General features: G+C 39.4%; 2 protein-coding genes across 2 annotated transcripts; one reads left to right on the top strand and one right to left on the bottom strand.

Moving 5' to 3' along the window:
- Window positions 1-7,585: 7,585 nt before the first annotated feature.
- On the top strand, window positions 7,586-10,435 carry LOC102693328 (uncharacterized). The gene is made up of 4 exons (XM_069185527.1): window positions 7,586-7,682; window positions 7,767-8,082; window positions 9,970-10,046; window positions 10,125-10,435. Exons 1-4 carry the CDS (start codon window positions 7,637-7,639, stop codon window positions 10,433-10,435), a joined length of 750 nt encoding a protein of 249 aa, XP_069041628.1. The 5' UTR covers window positions 7,586-7,636.
- A 3,963-nt stretch (window positions 10,436-14,398) lies between these two features.
- LOC102693923 (zinc finger protein 214-like) lies at window positions 14,399-19,026 on the bottom strand. The gene is made up of 2 exons (XM_069185055.1): window positions 18,597-19,026; window positions 14,399-16,232 (listed from the first exon to the last, which is right to left on the bottom strand). Exon 2 carries the CDS (start codon window positions 16,222-16,224, stop codon window positions 15,244-15,246), a length of 981 nt encoding a protein of 326 aa, XP_069041156.1. The 5' UTR covers window positions 16,225-16,232; window positions 18,597-19,026; the 3' UTR covers window positions 14,399-15,243.
- Window positions 19,027-20,869: the final 1,843 nt, after the last annotated feature.

Below are 20,869 nucleotides of genomic sequence, written 5' to 3'. Positions count from 1 at the left end.
AGAAAAGATTCCGGGAGAAATGTCTGTGAAGAAATAATTTTACAGCTCCCATGTTGTAGAGTACGTTGTAGAGGTGTTAGTGTAGATTTCTCCACCCCTCTGTGCTCACATGCTCATCACCACAACAAGGGGCTCTGCATCCGAGTTTCTTTAGCAGTCTGAGCGTCACTGAATTCACATCAGCATGGCATCTCAAAGTTCCTTCACAGTAAAAATGCTAATTAAATATACATTATCAGTGCTGCTGTTTGGTAAGTGCTTCAGTTTTTAGCTTTGTCTGCAGAATAAGAATAAGAATAAGAATAAGAATAAGAATAAGAATAAGAATAAGAATAAGAATATTACTCTTGCTTTTCAGATATTTGCTTTGGAGATTCAATCACACCAATAAGCAGCGAAGTCCAGGCTGAAGAAGGACAAGCAGTGACGCTGATTTGTAATTACAACACTACCAGCACAGGAATCCAGTACCTCTTCTGGTATCGACAGAGTCCCAACAGAAGCCCTGAATACCTCATCCAGACAGACACTTACAGTGGAAGCAACAGAAAGGATGGTTATGAGACACGGGTGGATAAAGACAGTAAGAGAGTCTGGTTCAAGATCTCAGAGCCTGGAGCTGCAGACGGTGCTGTGTATTACTGTGCTCTGAGGCCCACAGTGATCTAGAGCAGCAGAGCTGTGTTAGTAAATCTCACTGTGACCCAGTTTCATCTCTACAGCTAACTGTCAACTCTACATAATAAGCAGCAAAAGAGAATTATTTCTGTATTGTCAATATCTTGTCTTTCCAATGAAAGGCAAACATTTCTTTGGACATAATATTTTTTTCTATGTGTTTTTCCAAATTATATGCTTCATATGTTTATCACTGAATTTGAATAAACTTGATTTTAAATCATAAAAACGATTAAAATACAATTTTAGAAAGCATACAGCTAATAAATTTGGGTTCAGTTCAATAATTTACTGTTACAACAATTCATACTATATTTTCTCAAGCATGTTTTAATGATCAATCAACTGCAGAGCAAACATACTACAGTATATATTCATTTTTAACATGTAGCATTATAGTTTTGGTTAATCAATCTTGCACTGTATATTACAGACATGGGAAAGAGAGCATTAAGGTACTAGAAGAAAACAAGGATTTGACTTAGAAATGAAAAAAAACAAAAGTCTGTAAATCTTAATACCATATTTGAGAATAAACTCATCGTTACTACTCTTAACATGACTGTACAGCTTGATTGCAATTACGCAGAAAGCCCAGTAGATGTCACTTTGTAACAAGAAGTATATTCTCAGCAACATCGGAAAGCAATACAGGTTGCTAACATCAACGTGTATCACTTGTTTCGTGTTTTGTCTCTTTTAGATGATTCCTGTCACAGAGGGTTACAAGCCTAATCCCAGTGATCCTTCGTTCACATACTTCTGGATTTCATCTCAGCAGATCTAAGAACTGGTACTAAATGTACCAACACAAATGAGCACATTTTCATGGACTTTACTCATACACTAGTTACAAGTCCCTTTATAATCTGCTCCCACAACCTGGAAAACCTGACGAAGAGTTTTTCTGACAAATAAGTCAAAATGAAGCCCTGGCATGTCCCAAAAATATTTGATTTCCCACACAAAAGGAAAACGTTGCATCATGTATAAACAAAGGTATACTCATGTCAAAGCCATTGATCTTTAGTGTACCAATCACCTTCATTACACTTCCCTCCTATTATAGTATATATCTCTATAGATTGTCAGTATATATGCATAGATCGACATGTAGAGATCAGATCAGAACAGGTTCACACCAAATGAAGCATGTTTCCTTGTTCTCCTTGAAATCCCTCCCTAATCCCCCTGCAGCGACTTCTCCTCACCTTGATGGTCCACATAAATCTCCCTGAGCCAGCCTGCTGCCACATGACAATCAAAATCTCTTCCTGGGCAATAAAGTACAGCTGCTATTCTTCATGAACTTAGGCCTGATCATTTACCAGGATGGGATCTTTCAGTAACTTGGTGCCTTACACCTGTATAGATCCTCAGTATATCTGTATAGATTGACATGTATATGAATAGATCGACAGGATATAACACCTTCTTAGACCAAAATGTGCCTTGAGGTTCAGTGAAGTACAGCATTAATAGTTTTGAGCTGGTATTCTTTCTTCTGATCAAAGAAAAACCTGGTTTCGATATTCACAGCACTGTAACAGACAAAGGTGGGGATGGGAGGGGTGATGACACTCTCAGTGATGTACAGCGTGCAGTCAAACTCATTTCCCTGCACAGTCCTGTCATCATGCTCACTGTAGCTGCACTGCTGTGGTGTCTGATAAAGACAATCACCCATCTGCCCCGTAAGTATGTTTTTATACATTTGTTATATTAATGGGTCTTGATCAAAGTTAAGTTTAAAAGAAATGTTGCTATTCTTAAATCAGAGCATTCTTAAAAAAGAGCTACTGTAAGCTTGACACCATCAGTAAATAATACAAAGGTAAAAATGATTAAGCTGTTGCTGAAAATGATGTATTGTTATATTAATTAATGTGCACTGCAGGTGTCTCTTCAGAGCTGGAAGTTTCCCAGCTGCCATCATCACTCAGTGTAATGGAGGGAGAGACAGCAGTGCTGCACTGCTCCTACAGTTTTACTACCATCCAGAGCCTGCAGTGGTACAGACAGCGGACAAACAACAGCCCAGAGAAACTTCTGGTAATGGCTGTCACAGGAACTGTGTCAGAGAACCAGTTCAGTGGATCACTGGATGAGAAGAATAGATCTGGGGTTCTGAATATCAGCAGCTCCCAGACAGAAGGCTCTGTGATGTACTACTGTGCAGTGGAGACACAGCGTTACAAAGCAACAGGAGAGCATTACAAAAACTTCTGGGCTTCTCCAAACCTACTCACTATCTGTCTACAGTAGCACAGTGGAATGCTTCCTTCTGATTTTATAAAGGACAGCACAGAAAATACTGCCCCTTATGCTCTGTTGTTTTCTACAGCTCATTTGAAAATACAATACACCTTTCCTTTTATGTGGACTGTCTTTATTAAATTTGGGAAAAGATACATTTGTTTGAATACTTAAAGAGAAAAAATCAAGGAGCACAGAAAAATTATAAATCTTCCATGAAGGAGAAAGACAAGCATAACCTTGTGTCCCATCTTGTTATGTCAGAAGATCAGCCATAGGTCTCAGTAGGTTTCCAAGGACTTTCAAGCTATTATTTGCCACCAGAAAGCACCAGAATAAATAAACGAGCACATATAATAAGAGATGTTACATTGCCTGATCACTTTAAAAGTCGGAGGTGGAACTTTAAAAATTCAGCCTCACTAAATAGATTCTAACACCATTCCCCATCACAGACTTTCACACACCTTTCTCCTGTATTCTGGGGGGATCTGAAATCTGTCCAAGATTTTACTGTCACGACGCCAGCGTACTCAACATCAGGACCAACACTGCCAGCGGGTCCCTTTTCCTCCTTACATATTAAGTGTTCTGTTCTTTCATAAATCCTCTGGGATCCCAGATCTAACATAGTGTTCCCCTTGGAAAACTGCACAGTTCCCCTCTTTTTTTTACTTGTTTCACCTGACAAAACCCACAGCTAGCACCAGTGCTTTTGTCTTCACTTGGTTACACCCAGTACACAATACCATTCAGCTCAGGTCCTCAGGACCCTCAGGTTTTCAACCAGCAGACACCAGCAGAGAGTTCTATTCAATCAATTATATGTTGCCCATTTGTAATATTCACCAAAATGATCACTAACTCAAAGAGACACTGGAGAAACTGAACAACACTCTTAATAAGCCCAGAGGCATGACTAATCACACACAGAGCCAATCACACCAGCTCCTTCCCCTCACGTGGAATTGCTCTGCCTCTGAGTGCTAATTACTCAGTCAGAGCAGCTATGTTTCATTTGACAGGTTCTCTGAATTCACAGCCCCCATCCTGACACTCTCATTTCAGAACACAATGCATCTCTCTGTCGGGCTGTTATTTGGCACTGCACTCTGTAAGTCTTTGAGTCAACCTGATACACAGCTGTGTTTTCTCTGTTTTACCCAACCCACTCTCATCTCTTCAGTAAACATTTATTTTCCTGCTTTTAACAGGTATTACCTCTGGAAATGAGATCACTCAGAAGAGTGCACCAGTACTAAAGACAGAAGATGAAAAGGCTGTACTGGAGTGCACCTTCAGTACAAGCAGCTCTGACTATCTGATCCATTGGTACCATCACTATTCAGGGTCAGAACCTCAGTTTATACTGTATGCTGGATCGGAAACCTACACTAAAGATTTTGCCAAAGAAAGATTCTCTTCCGCTGTGAGCAAAAGGAGAGGTACAGCCACCTTGACCATTTCTAGGGTGCTCCTGGAAGACAGCACTGTTTATTACTGCGCCCTGCAGTACACAGTGGAACAAAATCTGAGAACATTAATACAAAAACCTGAAGCCTCTGCTGCTCATATTGTGCATCAACCACAATAACATTGAGGTTAGCCTCAACAGGAAAGAAACCTGACACACTGGGGAAACGAAATTCACTTCCAGAAACCTGTGGAACAATCATACTGCAGATGAAGGTCATAGACTTTCATTTTTCAGTTTTCTAAAATATATTTTCAGAGGCCAAGAAGTTAATAAGCACTTTTCAAAAACAAGCAAACAATAGAAAAGAAGACAAAAACACAGATTTTCTCACCAAGAAGTGTTGTATATCACTGACAAGACAGTGTCTTTATTTGCATTTTTATCAAACTACAGTACACTCCAAAAATCTCAGAAATTCCCTCTAAATTACCTCAACATATTTCTGTTTGAGGTTTTGCCAAGTATATACCACCAAATTAACCATACAGGATTTGTATTAGATATTTGATTTTTATGATTGTATTGTATATACAAGTATAGGTTTTAGTTTTCTTTGTGCTGTAAAATAACCAGTATAAATTTAGACAAAGTCAGCAAGAAATCTCCTGTGTTCACCTTTTACTTGCACATGATGTGTTCCTCTAAACTGAGCTATTGAAATTGCATTGTTGAAAATCACACTGATTAATATTTTTTGACATTTAAACGCCTCCGATCACCGGGTCCGCTCGCGTTTTTATTGGATCATATTAGCGTGCGTCGACAATGAACCAGCAGATGGCGCCAAAACCAAGTGAATGATCACATTACTGTTATTTTTCACGTACTGAAGTGTTGTGGGTAACAAGGAAATACTGCGTTCATCCATTTTCAACTTTACCCTCAGTGGGTCGGTGGAGCTTGAGCTCAACTCAGATATCAACTCAGATATTTGAAAATATGTGGAAAAAGCATATTAACCAGATCTCTTAGGAATATTCATTCCTAAATCTATTTTGCCTTTATTTCAGGTGGTTTGCTTCTGGACAGATAGTATGTGCAACTCAGCACTTGGTAATTTTTATTTTAATTGCCATGAAAGTCACACTTATGTGGAATAATAGTGTATTTGTTTGAATCCCTTTCATTCTAAGACTGATTGTTTTTAAGGGTCACACCAACAAACATAAAATGGCATGAACCTATGATTTTTTATATATAATTTACCAATCTTATACATATATCTAATATATAAAACTTTTTATACAAAAAAATATTTTCATTACTTTTCATGGATGTTTTTTTCTTACTTTTTCTTCTTTGGCATTTCTTATCTTAAAGATTTCAGAGACATCCTATTTTCACAAAGCATTTGCAATTCAAAATTATTGCTTTCAAATTATTTTTATCCTGTCTGTTTAGACAACTGGTTATTAATACAACCTGCTGTCTTATACACAATACAGTATAAGAATTATCTTTATTATGCATTAAGATACCTCACAACGGCTAGGCACCTGAGTATTTATTAACTGAAAACACATTATAAGGAAAAATAAATAGAACTTCTTAATAACACTCCTGTGCAGTTTAGTTCTCCTATAGCTCATGTGTTCTACAGTAACTGTATGTTCCTGTGTGTTAAATAGTGAAATCTGGCATTTCTCCACCCCTCTGTGCCTACAGGTACTTCAAGACATTTCAGAAATCCTGACATCACTGACGTCACTGTGTGTGACAGTGTGGTAACAAACACTGTTACTCAGAGATTAGCTGAGAATAAAAGTGTGCATTCGAACTTCAGAAATCATTCTGAGGGGAGCATTCAGGAGGAACTGGAGAGTCATGAAACTGGAAAGATTCCAATTGACTGTTATAACAGCTTTCTGCTGTGTGATAGGTAGGGTAGATTTTACTCTTGTCTTCAATATACAGTTGACACTGCTATCGTTTTCCTTCATGTTTAAACTGTCCTAATATGTTTAAACCGTTTTGGTGATTTTTAGAACTTGCACGTGGACAGACGGTGAATCAATCAGAATCTTCAATCACAGTTAAAGAAGAAGAACATGTGATGATCCCCTGTTCCTATAAGGATGCTTCTGGGAGCTTTTATATGTTCTGGTACTTTCAAGCTCTCAACCAAGCTCCATATGCAATTTACAATGAGCTTCTGAAGGAAGAGAGCATCCCCGAAAAGTTCAAAAACCGTCTTTCAGCAGATCACGACAAAGCACAAAGGACGTTTCATCTTCAGATCAGCTCTGTGGAGCTTTCAGATTCTTCAGTTTACTTCTGTGCACTGCAGCCCACAGTGAGAGCAGCTGCACCAACGCCACACAGAAACCTCCCCCTCACATCTTTCTGCATCAAGCTTGAATCTTTGGATCTGCTGGTAGGGGTGTAATTGTGAGGAATTTAATAAAGCCAAAATGTTAGGGTATAAAATTCAAAGAATAGTTTTTAAATCAAAGGATTTTGTGTTAAATGAAAAATGTGAAATAAGAACCACAAGAAACAAGAGAAAACTAAAGAGGTGCTATTGAAAGGGAGAGCAGGAGACACTGCATTAAAGTTTTGAGACTATAGAAATACTACTGACCTTGACAAACCATTGCTTCTTCCAGCAAACGATTGGATGAGATTCTTCAGTAAATTAGGTCATAAAAAAACAACAAATAAAGGGGTCAAATAGCCTCCTCAGGTTGACAAACTTTCTTCTATTCTTGCTATAATTCCATCTTGCTGGGTATTTATTCAGTATTAACTACCAGAACTCTTTTCATTGTAAATAGTGCTGGAACATTTACAATACAGAGGGTGCACAATTTTGTAAAGGCATAAAACACAGCAAAATTAACCATTCCCTTGAAACGAACTTTGAAAATACAATTATATTGCACCTCTTTAATAATTCCTCAGCTAACTACAATCATAGCTCTCTATAAAGGAAATGCAAGGAAATGAAGATTGAACATTTTGACAAAGGCAGGTTTAGGAAAACAACAGACTAATGTAAATGCGTATCAGCATAAAAGCTGTACACATTTTATAAGGGATTTGGCGATGATTGAAGAAGCACCGAGTCTGATGATATCTTTACAACAGAAAACACTGCCCACATCCTTCCTGGGAGTGTCAGAAGTTGAATTAAACTATGAACGTAGATCAGGGCAGAGCACCTGATACAGTAGAACCAGAATCAGAATCTGATCCTCTGAGCTCCACATCTTTCTCAGGACAGCAATGGCTAAGTTTCTAAACCTCATCTTTGTAATCAGCAACCTTCTACGTAAGTTCCAAAACAGGTTGTATTTCACATATTTTGTTATTCTCCTTGCCCTCGGAATTAATATTTTTTTCTTTAATTTTCCAGATTTAGCATTCAGTGACTCCCTTTCTCCGCAAAAGACAGAAGTCTCCGCAACCGAAGGGGACTCAGTGACGCTGGACTGTTCTTACTCCACTAGCATTACAGATCCTTATCTCTACTGGTACCGCCAGTATCCACAGCAAGCACCAGAACTGATACTGTACAAGAGAAGATCATGGGATTCTAGCAGTACATATAAAGCAGACTTTGCCAGGAGTCGTTTCACAACCATCGTAACAGACAAGTCCACTACACTGACCATTACAACTCTCTCTCTCAGTGACACTGGTGTCTATTTCTGTGCACTGAGCAGCACAGTGTGAAAAGTCATTGAGAGGCCGTTCAAAAACTCCAGCAATCTTCTCTTCCACAGCTGGGATGCAGAACAGGAAGTTCATTTTCAGTATCTCAGTATGATATCACTGGCAATGTTCTGTAGTATTTGATGTGGAGACAAGTGAATGTTAACATTTCATCACATTTTTCCAGTTTGTCTTTGTTCTGCAATTTTATTTGAAGGTTCTTTTTTTCTCACCTACTGTATATCATTTACCACAGATGTTATCAGTGTTATTGTAAACCGCTGATAAATTACAGCATTACAGTTACAGACATCCAACGTAAAGAGCTGTTTCTTAAAATAACATCTGTGGAAATAAAATATAAGAAAATATAAGAGCTAATTCATTACTCACTGTACCAGAGTGCTTTGGAAAATTATTTGCCACAAAATCATTAGTTCAATAACAATCATTTACAGTAAACAAGCAGGTGTTTAAAAGTTGCAAGTTAGCATCAGAGTTGAGAATGTAATTGGTGACGAGCATCACTTAAGAACAGCAATTCTTTCTACTACTTTCCATATAACTTTAATCTAAAGTTATACTGAGCTTTCAAAAGTGGACGTGTTGAAATACAATTTTCAGAGGAATTGTCTTGCAAAATAAGTCTAAGAAACAAACAGGGAAGATATACACATACATAATAAAACATTTATTATCTAGGTTTAAGTTTAAAAATCTGATAAAATGTGTGAAAACAATATTAACATCCAAAAATGTCAAATCCAAAGCACTGGAAAAAAATATAATTATTGTGATATTATACCAGTCAGTATTTTGATATGACACACTGATGCAGCTCTTCCCTCCAGTTTTTGTACAAAATCTCCAGTTGTTCACAATTCACAGTATTTAACCAGATGTAGTATTATGTGAGATAATACTTCAATGCAAGATTGCAATGCAAAACAGATACAATAAGATACAAGCAGAACACTTGTGAAATCTATTTCTACTTGTTATTTTTTGTGCCTGGGGACATAAATGTGGCTTGTTGGCGTCACCTAGTGGGAACTATAGGTATTAGCAGGAAGCAAGAGAACAATCAAATGTTGTAGACTACAGTACAGTATTGTGCTGTTTTCTGTTTATTTCCATTAGTAATAGAAAGGAAAAAAATGACAATTTCCACACTTACTATATTTAATACATGATGACAGAATGACTAATTTAATTTTTTAAGCATTGAGATTTTGAGAAATTAAAAAAAAATAACTTCTTTATACAGAGCAGAAAAGTGATGCTTTCAGGCCCTGATTTTCTGAAGGACAGTAACTTAGGCTATTTACAGTATATAAGACATTTATCTAAAATCTATGAATAAATAGGATCTCATGCTTGAATTTAATGTATTAACATTTAAAGTCTGCTGAGGGACAAATGTTTCATTACAATTAAACCATTGCAGAGGAACAACTGTTTCCTTAATCCATATATCCATTTTCTAATATCTAATTTAAGGAATTAAAATTTTAGTCTTGAATATATGAATTATGGCTCATGGATTTATCTTATTTAGCTGTGCATCTGATTTAGGTATAGAAATTTATTATAAATTAATGTCAACAGCTTTTTTAATGACATTGTGCAAATCATTTTTACAAGAAATTTGGATTATTGGCTAAATCTAATTTCGTTCAAATTGAAGCACTATCTATTTCAAAATATGAACATGTGTTTGAAAAATACTGAAGCTGAATTCCTAGTGACGGCATTCATTTACAAGATAACATTAACAGTAACAGGTACAGTATGTCAGCAGTGTCACCATTTTACTAGTCTCCACCCCTCTGAGCTCACAAGCTGTCCAACACAAGCAGTGGCTCTGCATTTGAGGTCTTACAGTTCCCCAGTGATCAGTGAAGCCACAACATTAAGAAACATCTAAGCTCCTTCATCGTAAAAATGATGGTAATATATCTGATTTTAGTTTTGATGTGTGGTGAGTACTTCATGTTTTTATTAACGTTGTTATTGCTGTTGAGATTGCTCATCATTAACACTTCTCTGCCCGTTGCAGATGCGAGCTTTGGAGATTCAGTCCATCCACTAAGCAATGAAGTCTACTCTGAAGACGGACAGGCAGTGACTCTGATGTGTAATTACTCTACCAGCACCACAGCAACTCATTATCTCTTCTGGTACCGGCAGAGTCCCAATGGAAACCCTGAATATCTCATACACACTGACTCCTACCAAGGAACCAAGAGAACTGAGGGCTATGGGATACTGGTGGATAAAGACACGAAACAAGTTCAGCTCAATATATCGAAGCTTGATGTGGCAGAAAGTGCTACATACTACTGTGCCCTGAGTCCCACAGTGTTTTAGAGCAGCAGAACAGTGTGCACAAACCTCACTGTGAGGTGACCCACTTTTAACTCTCTTAACACTTCAGGTACTGCTCTATGTTCAGGTGAAAACAGTCCAGTTCATCAAACTGCAACTCACACATGCATGCATTTGCAAATGGGTAATAACGTTGTGGGATTTTACTTTCGCAGTGATTGTTTTAGCGCTCAATGCAGACGTCTCATTAATCTTGTCTCACATTTAGGACTGTTTAACTCTCTAACAGACACAAACACTCTACAGAGTGCCATGGAAATATACCTATCTAGGAAGCCACGAGAGAGAGTCTTTATTTCAATATTGCAATATTGGGAGCCCTGCTGTCACTCTGCAGAGTGCGTCAGAGACTCAACTTGCTACAGGCAGTACAGGCTTTTTATAAAGATGTTGTAATGCAGTGGAAAACTAAAGCACATAGTCCTTATCTAATACTTCCCCTTACCTTAGGACAAGACAGATTACATCATAGAAACGAAAGAAGAAGTGCCAATACATATTTTGCAAAGCTTAGCTTAGCACTCGACTAATTTGGTGATCTAGACAGTATGTCCTGTCCTGACAAACTGTCTTCTGACAACCCGCACGTAACTCAGCACTTACATCCCTGTTATATATTTCTCTAAAGCTCTTCACATTTTAAGAATCAATTTACCCATTCGATCTCCATTTCAAGAGGTACAATGTAAGAAAAAAATGCGATTGTAATTGACTCAGCAAAAATAATTTCAATATTTAAATTCCTTGGCAAACTACTTATTTGCTTACTGTCTGTATTTTTTCATATCTAAGTTAATGTCACAGATATTGATAGGAAATGTGTTTTAGTGTCTTTTTTAGTGTACACATTTAAAGTAAAATTATTTCACAATTTATCTTAGTGTTCAGTTGAGAATTCTGGGAAACATTTTTTTCTCTTTCATCTGATACACATAATTCTTCGAGAGTTTCTTGTCAAGAACATTATAGAAAACGATTCTCACTTTTAAGATTCTACAAGCAGAGGTCAATTATAATCCTTAATGCCTCAAGTTGTAAGTGCAGCTGGGAGCTGAGCTGCACCTACTGTAACTCTTTGAGTCCAAGACTGAGGAGAAGCTGAAGAGGGTGTATCGGTGCAGAAGGCAGCCCTGCCCACATCCTGCCTGGGTGTGCCTTAGACCTGTGATTAAACCCTGCAGATCCACAGCAGGACAGAGCATCTGGATGAAGAGACAGAGAATCTGAATCCTGTGTTGCCCTTTTTCTCAGGGCTACAATGGACAATTTCCTCAGTCTCTTAATGTTGATCAATTTCCTCCCAGGTATTTATAAATATGATGAATATCATTCTAATGATTACATATCAATTTTATTCTCCACTTCGTTCTCCTTTTCCACTTTTATGCTTTCCTTCACACACCAGCCATCCCATGTTTGAATTTTGCTTTTCCAGGTTTGGCAGTGGGTGACTCCATCTCTCCTCGACAGACAGTGATCCACAAGACAGAGGGGGACTGGGTGACTCTGAGCTGCTCCTATTCAAAGAGCAGTAGCTCTGATTACTATCTCTACTGGTACCGTCAGTACCCTCACCAGTCACCACAATTCATTCTCTACAGGGGAGAACAATCATGGAGTTCTGAGTATAAGGCAGACTTTGCCAAAACCCGTTTCAGCTCTACTGTAACGGGGTCATCAGCTACAATGAGGATTGAACTCCTGACTGCCAGTGACTCGGCTGTCTATTACTGTGCTTTGAGAAGAGCACTGTGTGAAAAGTTATGGAGACGCCTTACAAAAACATCAAGCACCCCCTCTTCCCGAGCTGTGACACATAACAGGAAGTTCTGCTTGATTTCATCAGTACAGTAGCATCGGTGAAACCACACTGGATTTGATGTGGGGAGAGTAGAAGTATTTTTTTCATCATTAATCTGTTGTTCTACAATTGACTGTTTACCGTGGCTTGATCTGATCATTGTTCTCTGCCAAATTCCCAGGAACAGGTGCTCTCATTAAAAAAAAAAATTCACAACAATTTACATAAACTGATCACAGTTACTATTAAAGATTTGAGTAAACTGAATCCTTCAGATGCATGGACGAACATAATTTGTCCTGCTTGGACCATGAAGAATTCTGCAACTTAAAAAAGTGCACCTTTTTTTAAAAGGACTAATTCACCAACTTGTAGTGAAAAGGAAAATATTTGCCAGAATTGATCACTAGGTTTTCCGCTTTAACTTCTGTAACATAAAGTTCAAATGCAAAGACGCAGTGATATTCCCCTGCCTGAATGTAGCTTTAGGGTTCTTTGCAATCTCTAGGAGAATCAGACATTCTGATATTGGAGTGAATTTGGTGAGATGCTCACTCCTGGGTAGATTGGCAACCATCTTTGTAAGGCTGAAAAAACGAATCCACATTAAATGTATAGTTATAAAGGTAGTTTAATAAACAAAACGTTGGAGACTTTATAACCCAGTTTGTTGAAGATGTTATCGTAAGAACCAACAGGTGGCGATATTGCAACTCATATTTCACTCATATGTCGGTTTACGTCATGTATTGAGGAGTTTAAGAGTCTTTTTTTTCCCAGAGACAGTCAGTCCTCCTTCTAAATATAAAAGCGCAAGCACACAAATTGTTATTCATGCATATCTCGCTCCGCTGGAGCACGTTTTAAAACTTTTTGCTGCGCTACAAATCATGGAATATAAGTTCCTGTTAACTTTTGCTGTGGTGTTAGTAGGTACTTTAATAGGTAAGTATTCTATTTATTCCTCTATTTTTTTTGCAGTGGGAAAAAAAGTGTTTGCTCCCTATAAAATTAAACACTCTTGAATTCCTGTTTTCCAGAATGCGGAGCAGAAGACACGGTAACTCAGTCTCCGGAGAGTGTCAACATTGCCGAAGGAGGAGAGGCAACACTGAACTGTACTTACAGCACCAGTAGCACTTCACCCAGCCTGTTCTGGTACATACAGTACCGCAATGACTTTCCAAGGATAATCCTACAAAGAGATGTTTCAGGTTATAAGGACAACGCCGAAGGGTTCAAAAACAGATTTGACGCCGAGCTCAATCCGAAATCAAACGCTGTACCTTTAACGATAGGGGAGACGGCACTGACGGACTCCGCCGTGTATTACTGTGCGCTGAGGCACCCAGCGACAAAGAGATACACACGACGCTAACAAAAACACACAGCTACAGTAACAGTGTACAGAAAGGGGCAGCGCTGTCGAAAAGATATTTTAACACGTTAAATTATGGATACAAGTACTATAAAACAGTTCCATTCTAAAATAAAAAAGGAATAAATTATGAAAAAAATGGCATCCTACTTCAGATGAGACATAAAACTGAGGTCCTGACTCTCAGTAGTCATTAAAATAGCAAGTTATAGGTTTATTCCATGCTGAAAAAAAAGAAGAAAGAGAACACAACGTTTCGGCCGTGGAGCCTTCTTCAGGTGTGTCATTAAAATAGGCTTTTTTTCCCAAAAGAGTAGGGGTGTCTACAGATGCATTATTACTGAATATAAAATATCTACTTTTTCATAGAATGTGAATGTTTAAACAATGTGATCAATATAGACAAGAAAATGTGTTATTTGTTTAATCAGATTGCATTTATCTATTACTAAGAATTAGTATAAATTGAAGGTCAGATCACACTTTAGGAGCAACTGATGCAGGAATACAGATGATTTCAAAGGGTTCATACACCTTTTCTCACAACAGCATAAAATAAACATGCTTTTGTTTTCTTTACAGTCTCTGCAGACATTTAACTTCTTTCACCAGAGAGACAATTTAGTGTAGCCGAATGCACTTAGATGTGAGGCCATTGGCCAAATCAGTAAACCTGCAATTAACCTGGTAAAAAGAAAACCATTAGAAACCAGGGTCTTTAAGGTATAAGGTTTTAACATAAATTGTACAAAAATGGTCACAACTGTTACTTTTCATAATATTTATTTTATTTATAAGATGTCTCATTACATTTTTACATATACAGAAAATATACCCTTCCCCATAGAGTGATGAACAACTGACAAACTACCGCTGAGGGTTAGTTTTCTCAAAGACTGATCATTACTAGTGTTACTTGATAGTCAAGCTGTTCTTGGCCTGCCAGTAAGTTTGTCTACACTTTGTTGAAGAAAACTCTTCACTAAGGCTAGATGTGGTTCAGCAGCGTCCTTTATTCCTGCACGAGGAGAGGAATACAGAAATGAGAGCAGCCTCTGAATGATGATGTCAAAGGCAATGAGTTTTATACAGCAGGTTCAGGGTAACAGAGCTCATGCCAAATTTCCATATTAAGAGTTGTTTTTTTTCTACAAATACTTCTTTGTAACTGACCACTTTATCCTTAAGAAATGAAAATTCACCTTTTATTCAGTGAAAAGGAAGTAAACAAATAGAATGTGTGAAATCTAGCTAAGCGTTCTATGGTTATACCATTAGCATCACAAAGATGCAACTATGTGCCAGGAACGTATTCTTTCTTACTATCACTAGGCAGAAAAAACATATTAGCAAGAACAAATAGTTACCATCTTGTACACTTAAAAGGTAAATGCTAAAATTCTTCCTCAACTTTAAAATGGGGGGAAATAAAAGATGGTTTGAAGGATGAAGGCATTCCACCTTCAGCTCATTTGTTCACTTAACAAATCTGCAAAGTTAAAAAAAGACATTTCATTTTTAAAAAAAAAGTTGCAAGATAATCTGCCGACAATGACAAGCACACATCAGGGTGAGGTCATCCCACCAGAGAGAGTCCACCCAGAACAAAAATCAGCTGTGAATTTTCTGGTGGAGCTTCAAGGACCCCAAAAAAGTGAAACGCATCCCACACTGCGTGCAGGCGTATGGCTTTTCTCCCGTGTGAGTGCGGCGGTGTAGTTTGAGGACATCGCCTCTGCTGAAGGCCTTCCCACAGTCCCTGCACTGGAAGGGTTTCTCCCCAGTGTGAATGCGCCTGTGCTTCGTCAGCGTGTCCAATCTACTGAAGCTCATCTCACAGTAGGTGCAGCAGTAGGGCTTCTCTCCCGTGTGAATCCGCTCGTGCACGCTGAGATCTTTGAGCAGGAAGTATCCCTTCCCACAGTAACTGCACACGTAGGGTTTCACCCCCGTGTGGATGTTCTGGTGAGCGTTCAGCCTGCACTTGCGGTTAAAGCTTTTCCCACAGTGGGCGCAGCAGAAGGGTCGCTCCCCGCTGTGGATGAGCTGATGCATCTTCAGGGTGGTCCTGGTGGCGAAGCTCTTCCCACACAGGGTGCAGCAGTGCTGCTTCTCTCCCATGTGCGTGCGCAGGTGCCTGTTAAAGTGCCCGGTTTGACTGAAGCTCTTCCCACACTGCAGGCAACAGTGGGGCCTCTTTCCCGTGTGGATTGTGTGATGGATGTTAAGTTCCTTCAACGTCCGAAAACTCTTCCCACATCGCTCGCAGCACTGCCCGCTATTTCCCACGCGGACCTGGAGGTGGAGGTGATCCAGGCCTTCTCCTTCCGCGAGCCCGTTTCCGCCCAACGCACGCTGCCGGTGCCCAGGAGCCATTCCAGGAGGATGCGTCGGGGAGTAATCGCCGTGTGCGTGGTTCAGCTCGGGTGGTCTCCTGACCGACAGGAGGCGATCCAGCCTGACCGTGCAGGGCTTCAGCAGCCCCATGTTCTCCGTCTGGTGGGCTGCCTGGAGGTGCCGGAAGAGGCGGATCTGCGATGTGAAGCTGACTGAGCAGAGAGGGCAGGGAAGGATGGGAGAGCTCATTTCCATACGGACCTCTGAAGACAGAAAAGTGAAAGAGATGGGGAACTAGGAAGAGTGGGACCGCACTGTTTCCACACTCAATAGCTGTATAAAACAACGACTACAGCCATAAATATACATTAGGTGTAAAAGCCATCTATCTTTTATGGAGTGGGACATGTATACATCTCACTTATTCAGCATCACAATATCACCATTTAAGCACTCTCACAATGTGCTTAAATGGTGATATTGTGATGCTGAATAAAAGTCCGGGAGGTGCTGCTGGGGTCTGTTAATTATGGAAGCCTGTTTCCGCCAGGGAGTAAAAAAAAATGTGCTATGGTATCTCACAATTGCGACTTCGCATCTCAGAATTGCGACTTTGCATCTCAGAATTGTGAATTTTTAATTTTGCGCCTTCGAAATGCCCACATTTCATTGTCTGTCCTCTTGTTATTGTAACAGCTGTCTTCTTTAGCTCAGCTGGCAAGACCCAGGTTCCAGCCCATGCAGTGAGGCACGAACTAGGGTGGGAGCGGCGAGGGCACAAGCCCAAGAACCCGAATCCGTTACAATAACAAAAGGACAGACAATGAAGTGTGGGCCATTTCGAAGTCGCAAATGTGAGATAAAGTCACAATTGCGAGATATAAAGCCGGAATTTTTAAGTCGCAATTGCAAGATATAAAGTCACAATTGCTAGATACTATAGCGTGTTTTTTTTTTATTCCCTGGCGGAAACAGGCTTCCATAGTTGATTTAACCTTCAACAAAAGTTACACTAAGATGCCATTAACCTGACTTGCTTTAGCAGCCCCAGTGACTTAATGCTACATAATAAAAGACAGGAACAACACCCACAAACAGGATAAAGCAGATCAATGGCTGCTGCATATCAAAGGACAAGACCTAGAGCAAGACAGAGCAGGACAAGGAGTAATTACATATCAAAGAACAGGACAAGCACTCAGATTGTGAAACAAACTTCTTTCCGACTGTGTATAAGAGCTGGGAAACCCATGCAGTTTGTCTGTTCTGTGGGGGCAGATTCAGAGTGCGTTGTTGGACTTATTGAGCTGAATTTGCACAAGACTGTGTCCTGCTCCTCTGACGAAGACTTTCCCACAACAATTTATATAATTGAAAACCGTCTGTAAGATCTTCAGTTGTACTGGGCTGCTCTGACTGCATGCAATGGACTTATGCAGCTCAATGTTTTGGCAACCTTTGGATAAACATATAAATGCAGTGAAGCTCATGTTGACTGATTAAAAGACAGAAGTGATAGATAAGAACAAGACAGATGTGCATGAGCAGGCGTAAGAGGAGAAATAAGCAAAGAAAGTTGGACATGGGACAGCCTAGGTGACAAAGCGAACTGCATTCCAAATTTCTGATACATTAGTTTACCTAAAAAAGTCACAGAAGAGAGCCAAGTGCAACAAAATGATTATAATCCCATGCGATTACAGTGCCATATGATCTATAGAAAGGTAGCTGGAACTCTCACATCGTTAAAAACTAGAACCTGTTAAAACAAAAGGCTTTTTTTCCTTTGGCCAGGCAGGAACTCAAAGCAGCTGCAACATTAGCTTAGCAAACCATCTGAAATCATTCCATAAAAAGCCAGGCGAGTTCACTGCATTGCATTTTGTATAGTTATTGCCCCAAAGAGATATGAAACCAAATACTGACTTTTTCACCCAGTTAAATTTCCCTTAAGGTGTTCCAATACTTATGGACACTTGAAATCACAGAGTTGCTCACAAAATGCTTTTGTTGTAGTAGATATTGTAGTCGTTTTTTTTGGAGTACACTTCTCTATGCAGGATTTACTGGCAGACCACAAACTATGAGGGTAGATGGAAAACTTTCTTCCATGCTGACCATCAATATAGGTGCCCCTCAGCATGTGTAGGCTGAAAAGGAACAAGTAATAGGTTTATGCCATGCTGGAAAGAGAAGAAAGAAAACAACGTTTCGGCTGTGGAGCCCGAAGAAGTCTCCCCAGCCGAAATGTTGCGTTTCCTTTCTTCTCTTTTCAGCATGGCATAAACCTATTACTTGTTCCTTTGCATTTCACTGCCCTTGTGCGTATGACTGAACTCTGAACTCAACAGATCGGAGTTAATGTTGTTGCCTCTAGAGGGCAGAAGAGTTGTGCACAAAAAAAGGTATAAACCGGTGTGAGCTATTTCTCACTAAAAAAGTTAATGATCGTGTTCTCATTTGGAAAATTTGAAAACAAATATATAGTATATATATAAAATATATTGCTTGTGGAAGTTATATCCTCTGCGAGATCTGCAGCACCGTTGGAAACCTGTAGTTTAATTTCATATTAATTAAACCGTTAAAGTGAAAATATTAGTGCGGAATTGAAAGCGAGAAATTACCTTTCTCAGTTGAAACAGCACAGCTCTCCCGTGTCTTCCGCAAACCGAGGCCACCTCTCCGTCGAAGTACTTCACTGTGCTTGCTCTTGAGGGACCATAAATAAGTTAAGATTTTTAAACTCGGAAGTAAATGTTCCAACTAAAACGCCAAACTACAAGATGATGCTTCGTCTTTTCGTCTGCACACAACGGTTACCCCAGCCTACAGTAATGCAATTCACAGCAACATGTTTGGCATCGTAATTACCAAAATAAAATAAAATAAAAAAAGATGCAGGCAGTAACTAACACACAACTGTAAGAGGACAAAAGGAAAAGGAAACCCAGATTCACCAGTTCAATTACGTCAGCCATGGTCCGCCTATAGGAACGTACCTATCATGCCTCAAATAACAAGAAGGACTCAGTTCATACAATGTTTCGAAAAAAAAATCAGCATTTGTTTGTTTTAAAGCCTGGTGGACACCGTTAAAAAGTGTTTTTTTTTTTTTACCAGTTGTAAATTTACAAACACAATGGCCCATTAAACAATAATAAAGGCTTTCGCCGTGTATAGGCACGGTTGCACTGTAGTCTTCTAAAGCTCAGGAAGTGGGTGAGATCACAGCACTTGGATACATCTGCAGAACAAAAAAGCTCCTCAGCATTTTTGTCTGATCACCTCAACAGCCTCTGTCATGAGCCCAGAAGCAGGATTATTGCATTTAGTGGTCTGTGCACTGCTTTACTTCGGCTGTGAGTATTTTCTAATCTGTACCATCCACTGATATAACTGCTTCAAATGACGTTTACAGTTATTTTCAACATCTAGAATTCCCTCAATCCTTGCTAAAATGTGCAGCGAATTTAAGGTCGTGTAATAAAATTAATGTGGATACAGTTAATGGTCACCTGTACATTTTTATTACAATTCTGCAGTATGATGCTTAAACACTTCATGGATTATTGTATACTGGGTTTGTGAAATATCCCTTACTTTCAAATATACTCTTGCAGGTGTGAGATCTCAGACTCAGGTGTCTCAGAGACCAGCTTCACTGACTGTGACTGAAGGGGGAACTGCGACTCTTCACTGCAACTACACAGCTGCTAACTTTAACGGTCTCCATTGGTACAGACAGAAACCCAACGCAAGCCCGGAGAAAGTGCTGATATTGTATTTAGATGGAACAGAGACAGAGAAAAACTTCTTTGGGTCTCTGGCCACAGGGAAGAGGACCGGGGTTCTGAATGTCAGCAATTCACAAGCACAAGACTCTGCCACCTACTACTGCGCAGTGCAGGCACAGTGTGAGGAACCTATGAGAGGAGCTGACAGAAACCCCCCAGTGCAGCTAAAAGAGTCCACAGGACAGCTACATTGTGGAACTACGCCCTCAGCCCAAGCTATGTTCCAGCTGACAGCTCTCCCAGGACACCAAGGTGCCTTTGTTGTAGTTTTTCTCAATAAAAGAATTTTAACTACTGGAAATAAATGTTATGTCCAAAAGTAAGACCCTACTACACAGAGCTGAACCCCCCTGATGAATGGAGTGTGAACTCTGCATTTCAAAGCCAGGTTTCAGGACTAAAACTGTATGGTCTGCCTGAAGTTACTGTATATGAGCTCCTGTGGGGCAATGCAGTGTGACATGTGTGTTATTCTGAGGGCTGCCACCTGATTTTTTTCTCAATATGCAGCTAGGCAGGTCTGCTGGAGACCTCATTAGTGGATAAAGATTAGGAAAGCTACTTAAATCCTTTAGTTATTACAGCAAGTCACAGTTATATTTCTTTATTCTAACTCTTCCGATATCTTTTGGTTTGTGCTCCAGTTTACTCCCTGTAGTGTACCTTACTGTATGTTGGTCCTTTTTGTAGTCTCCCTAGAGCAATTTTGTTGTCTGTTAATGTTCTTCATCTTAGTGTTTTCTAACCATTATTTGTCAACTTTCTTAAGTTTAGCGATGTGTTTTCTGTTTATTTCCTCCCGATTTCTCCTAGGCCAGGCCACATTCTCTTAATGACTGCATTTCTAAGATAATCGGGTGCCAGTTAAAATTTGCTAAATTTATGTCTTTTGGTTTTTTTATCGCTGTGGGAACAACAGACTCATCTGTTGTCTTGGAGACATTGCTTTCAGGTGATGCCAGGGTGTTTTGGAGACTTCTTATTCTTTTCTTTTGGTATGAGCCCCCAAATACCCCCCCTCCAAAAAAACTACTTTGACCTTTGACATCAGTATCTTCCACATGGTCATGTTATGCATCTGTCTGCTTGTTGTCCAGTGAAAA

Source organism: Lepisosteus oculatus, chromosome 27 (assembly GCF_040954835.1).
Source record: "Lepisosteus oculatus isolate fLepOcu1 chromosome 27, fLepOcu1.hap2, whole genome shotgun sequence".
Lineage (NCBI taxonomy): Eukaryota > Metazoa > Chordata > Actinopteri > Semionotiformes > Lepisosteidae > Lepisosteus > Lepisosteus oculatus.
Note: the sequence above shows the minus strand (reverse complement) of the source record. Positions and strands in the feature narration are given on the sequence as shown.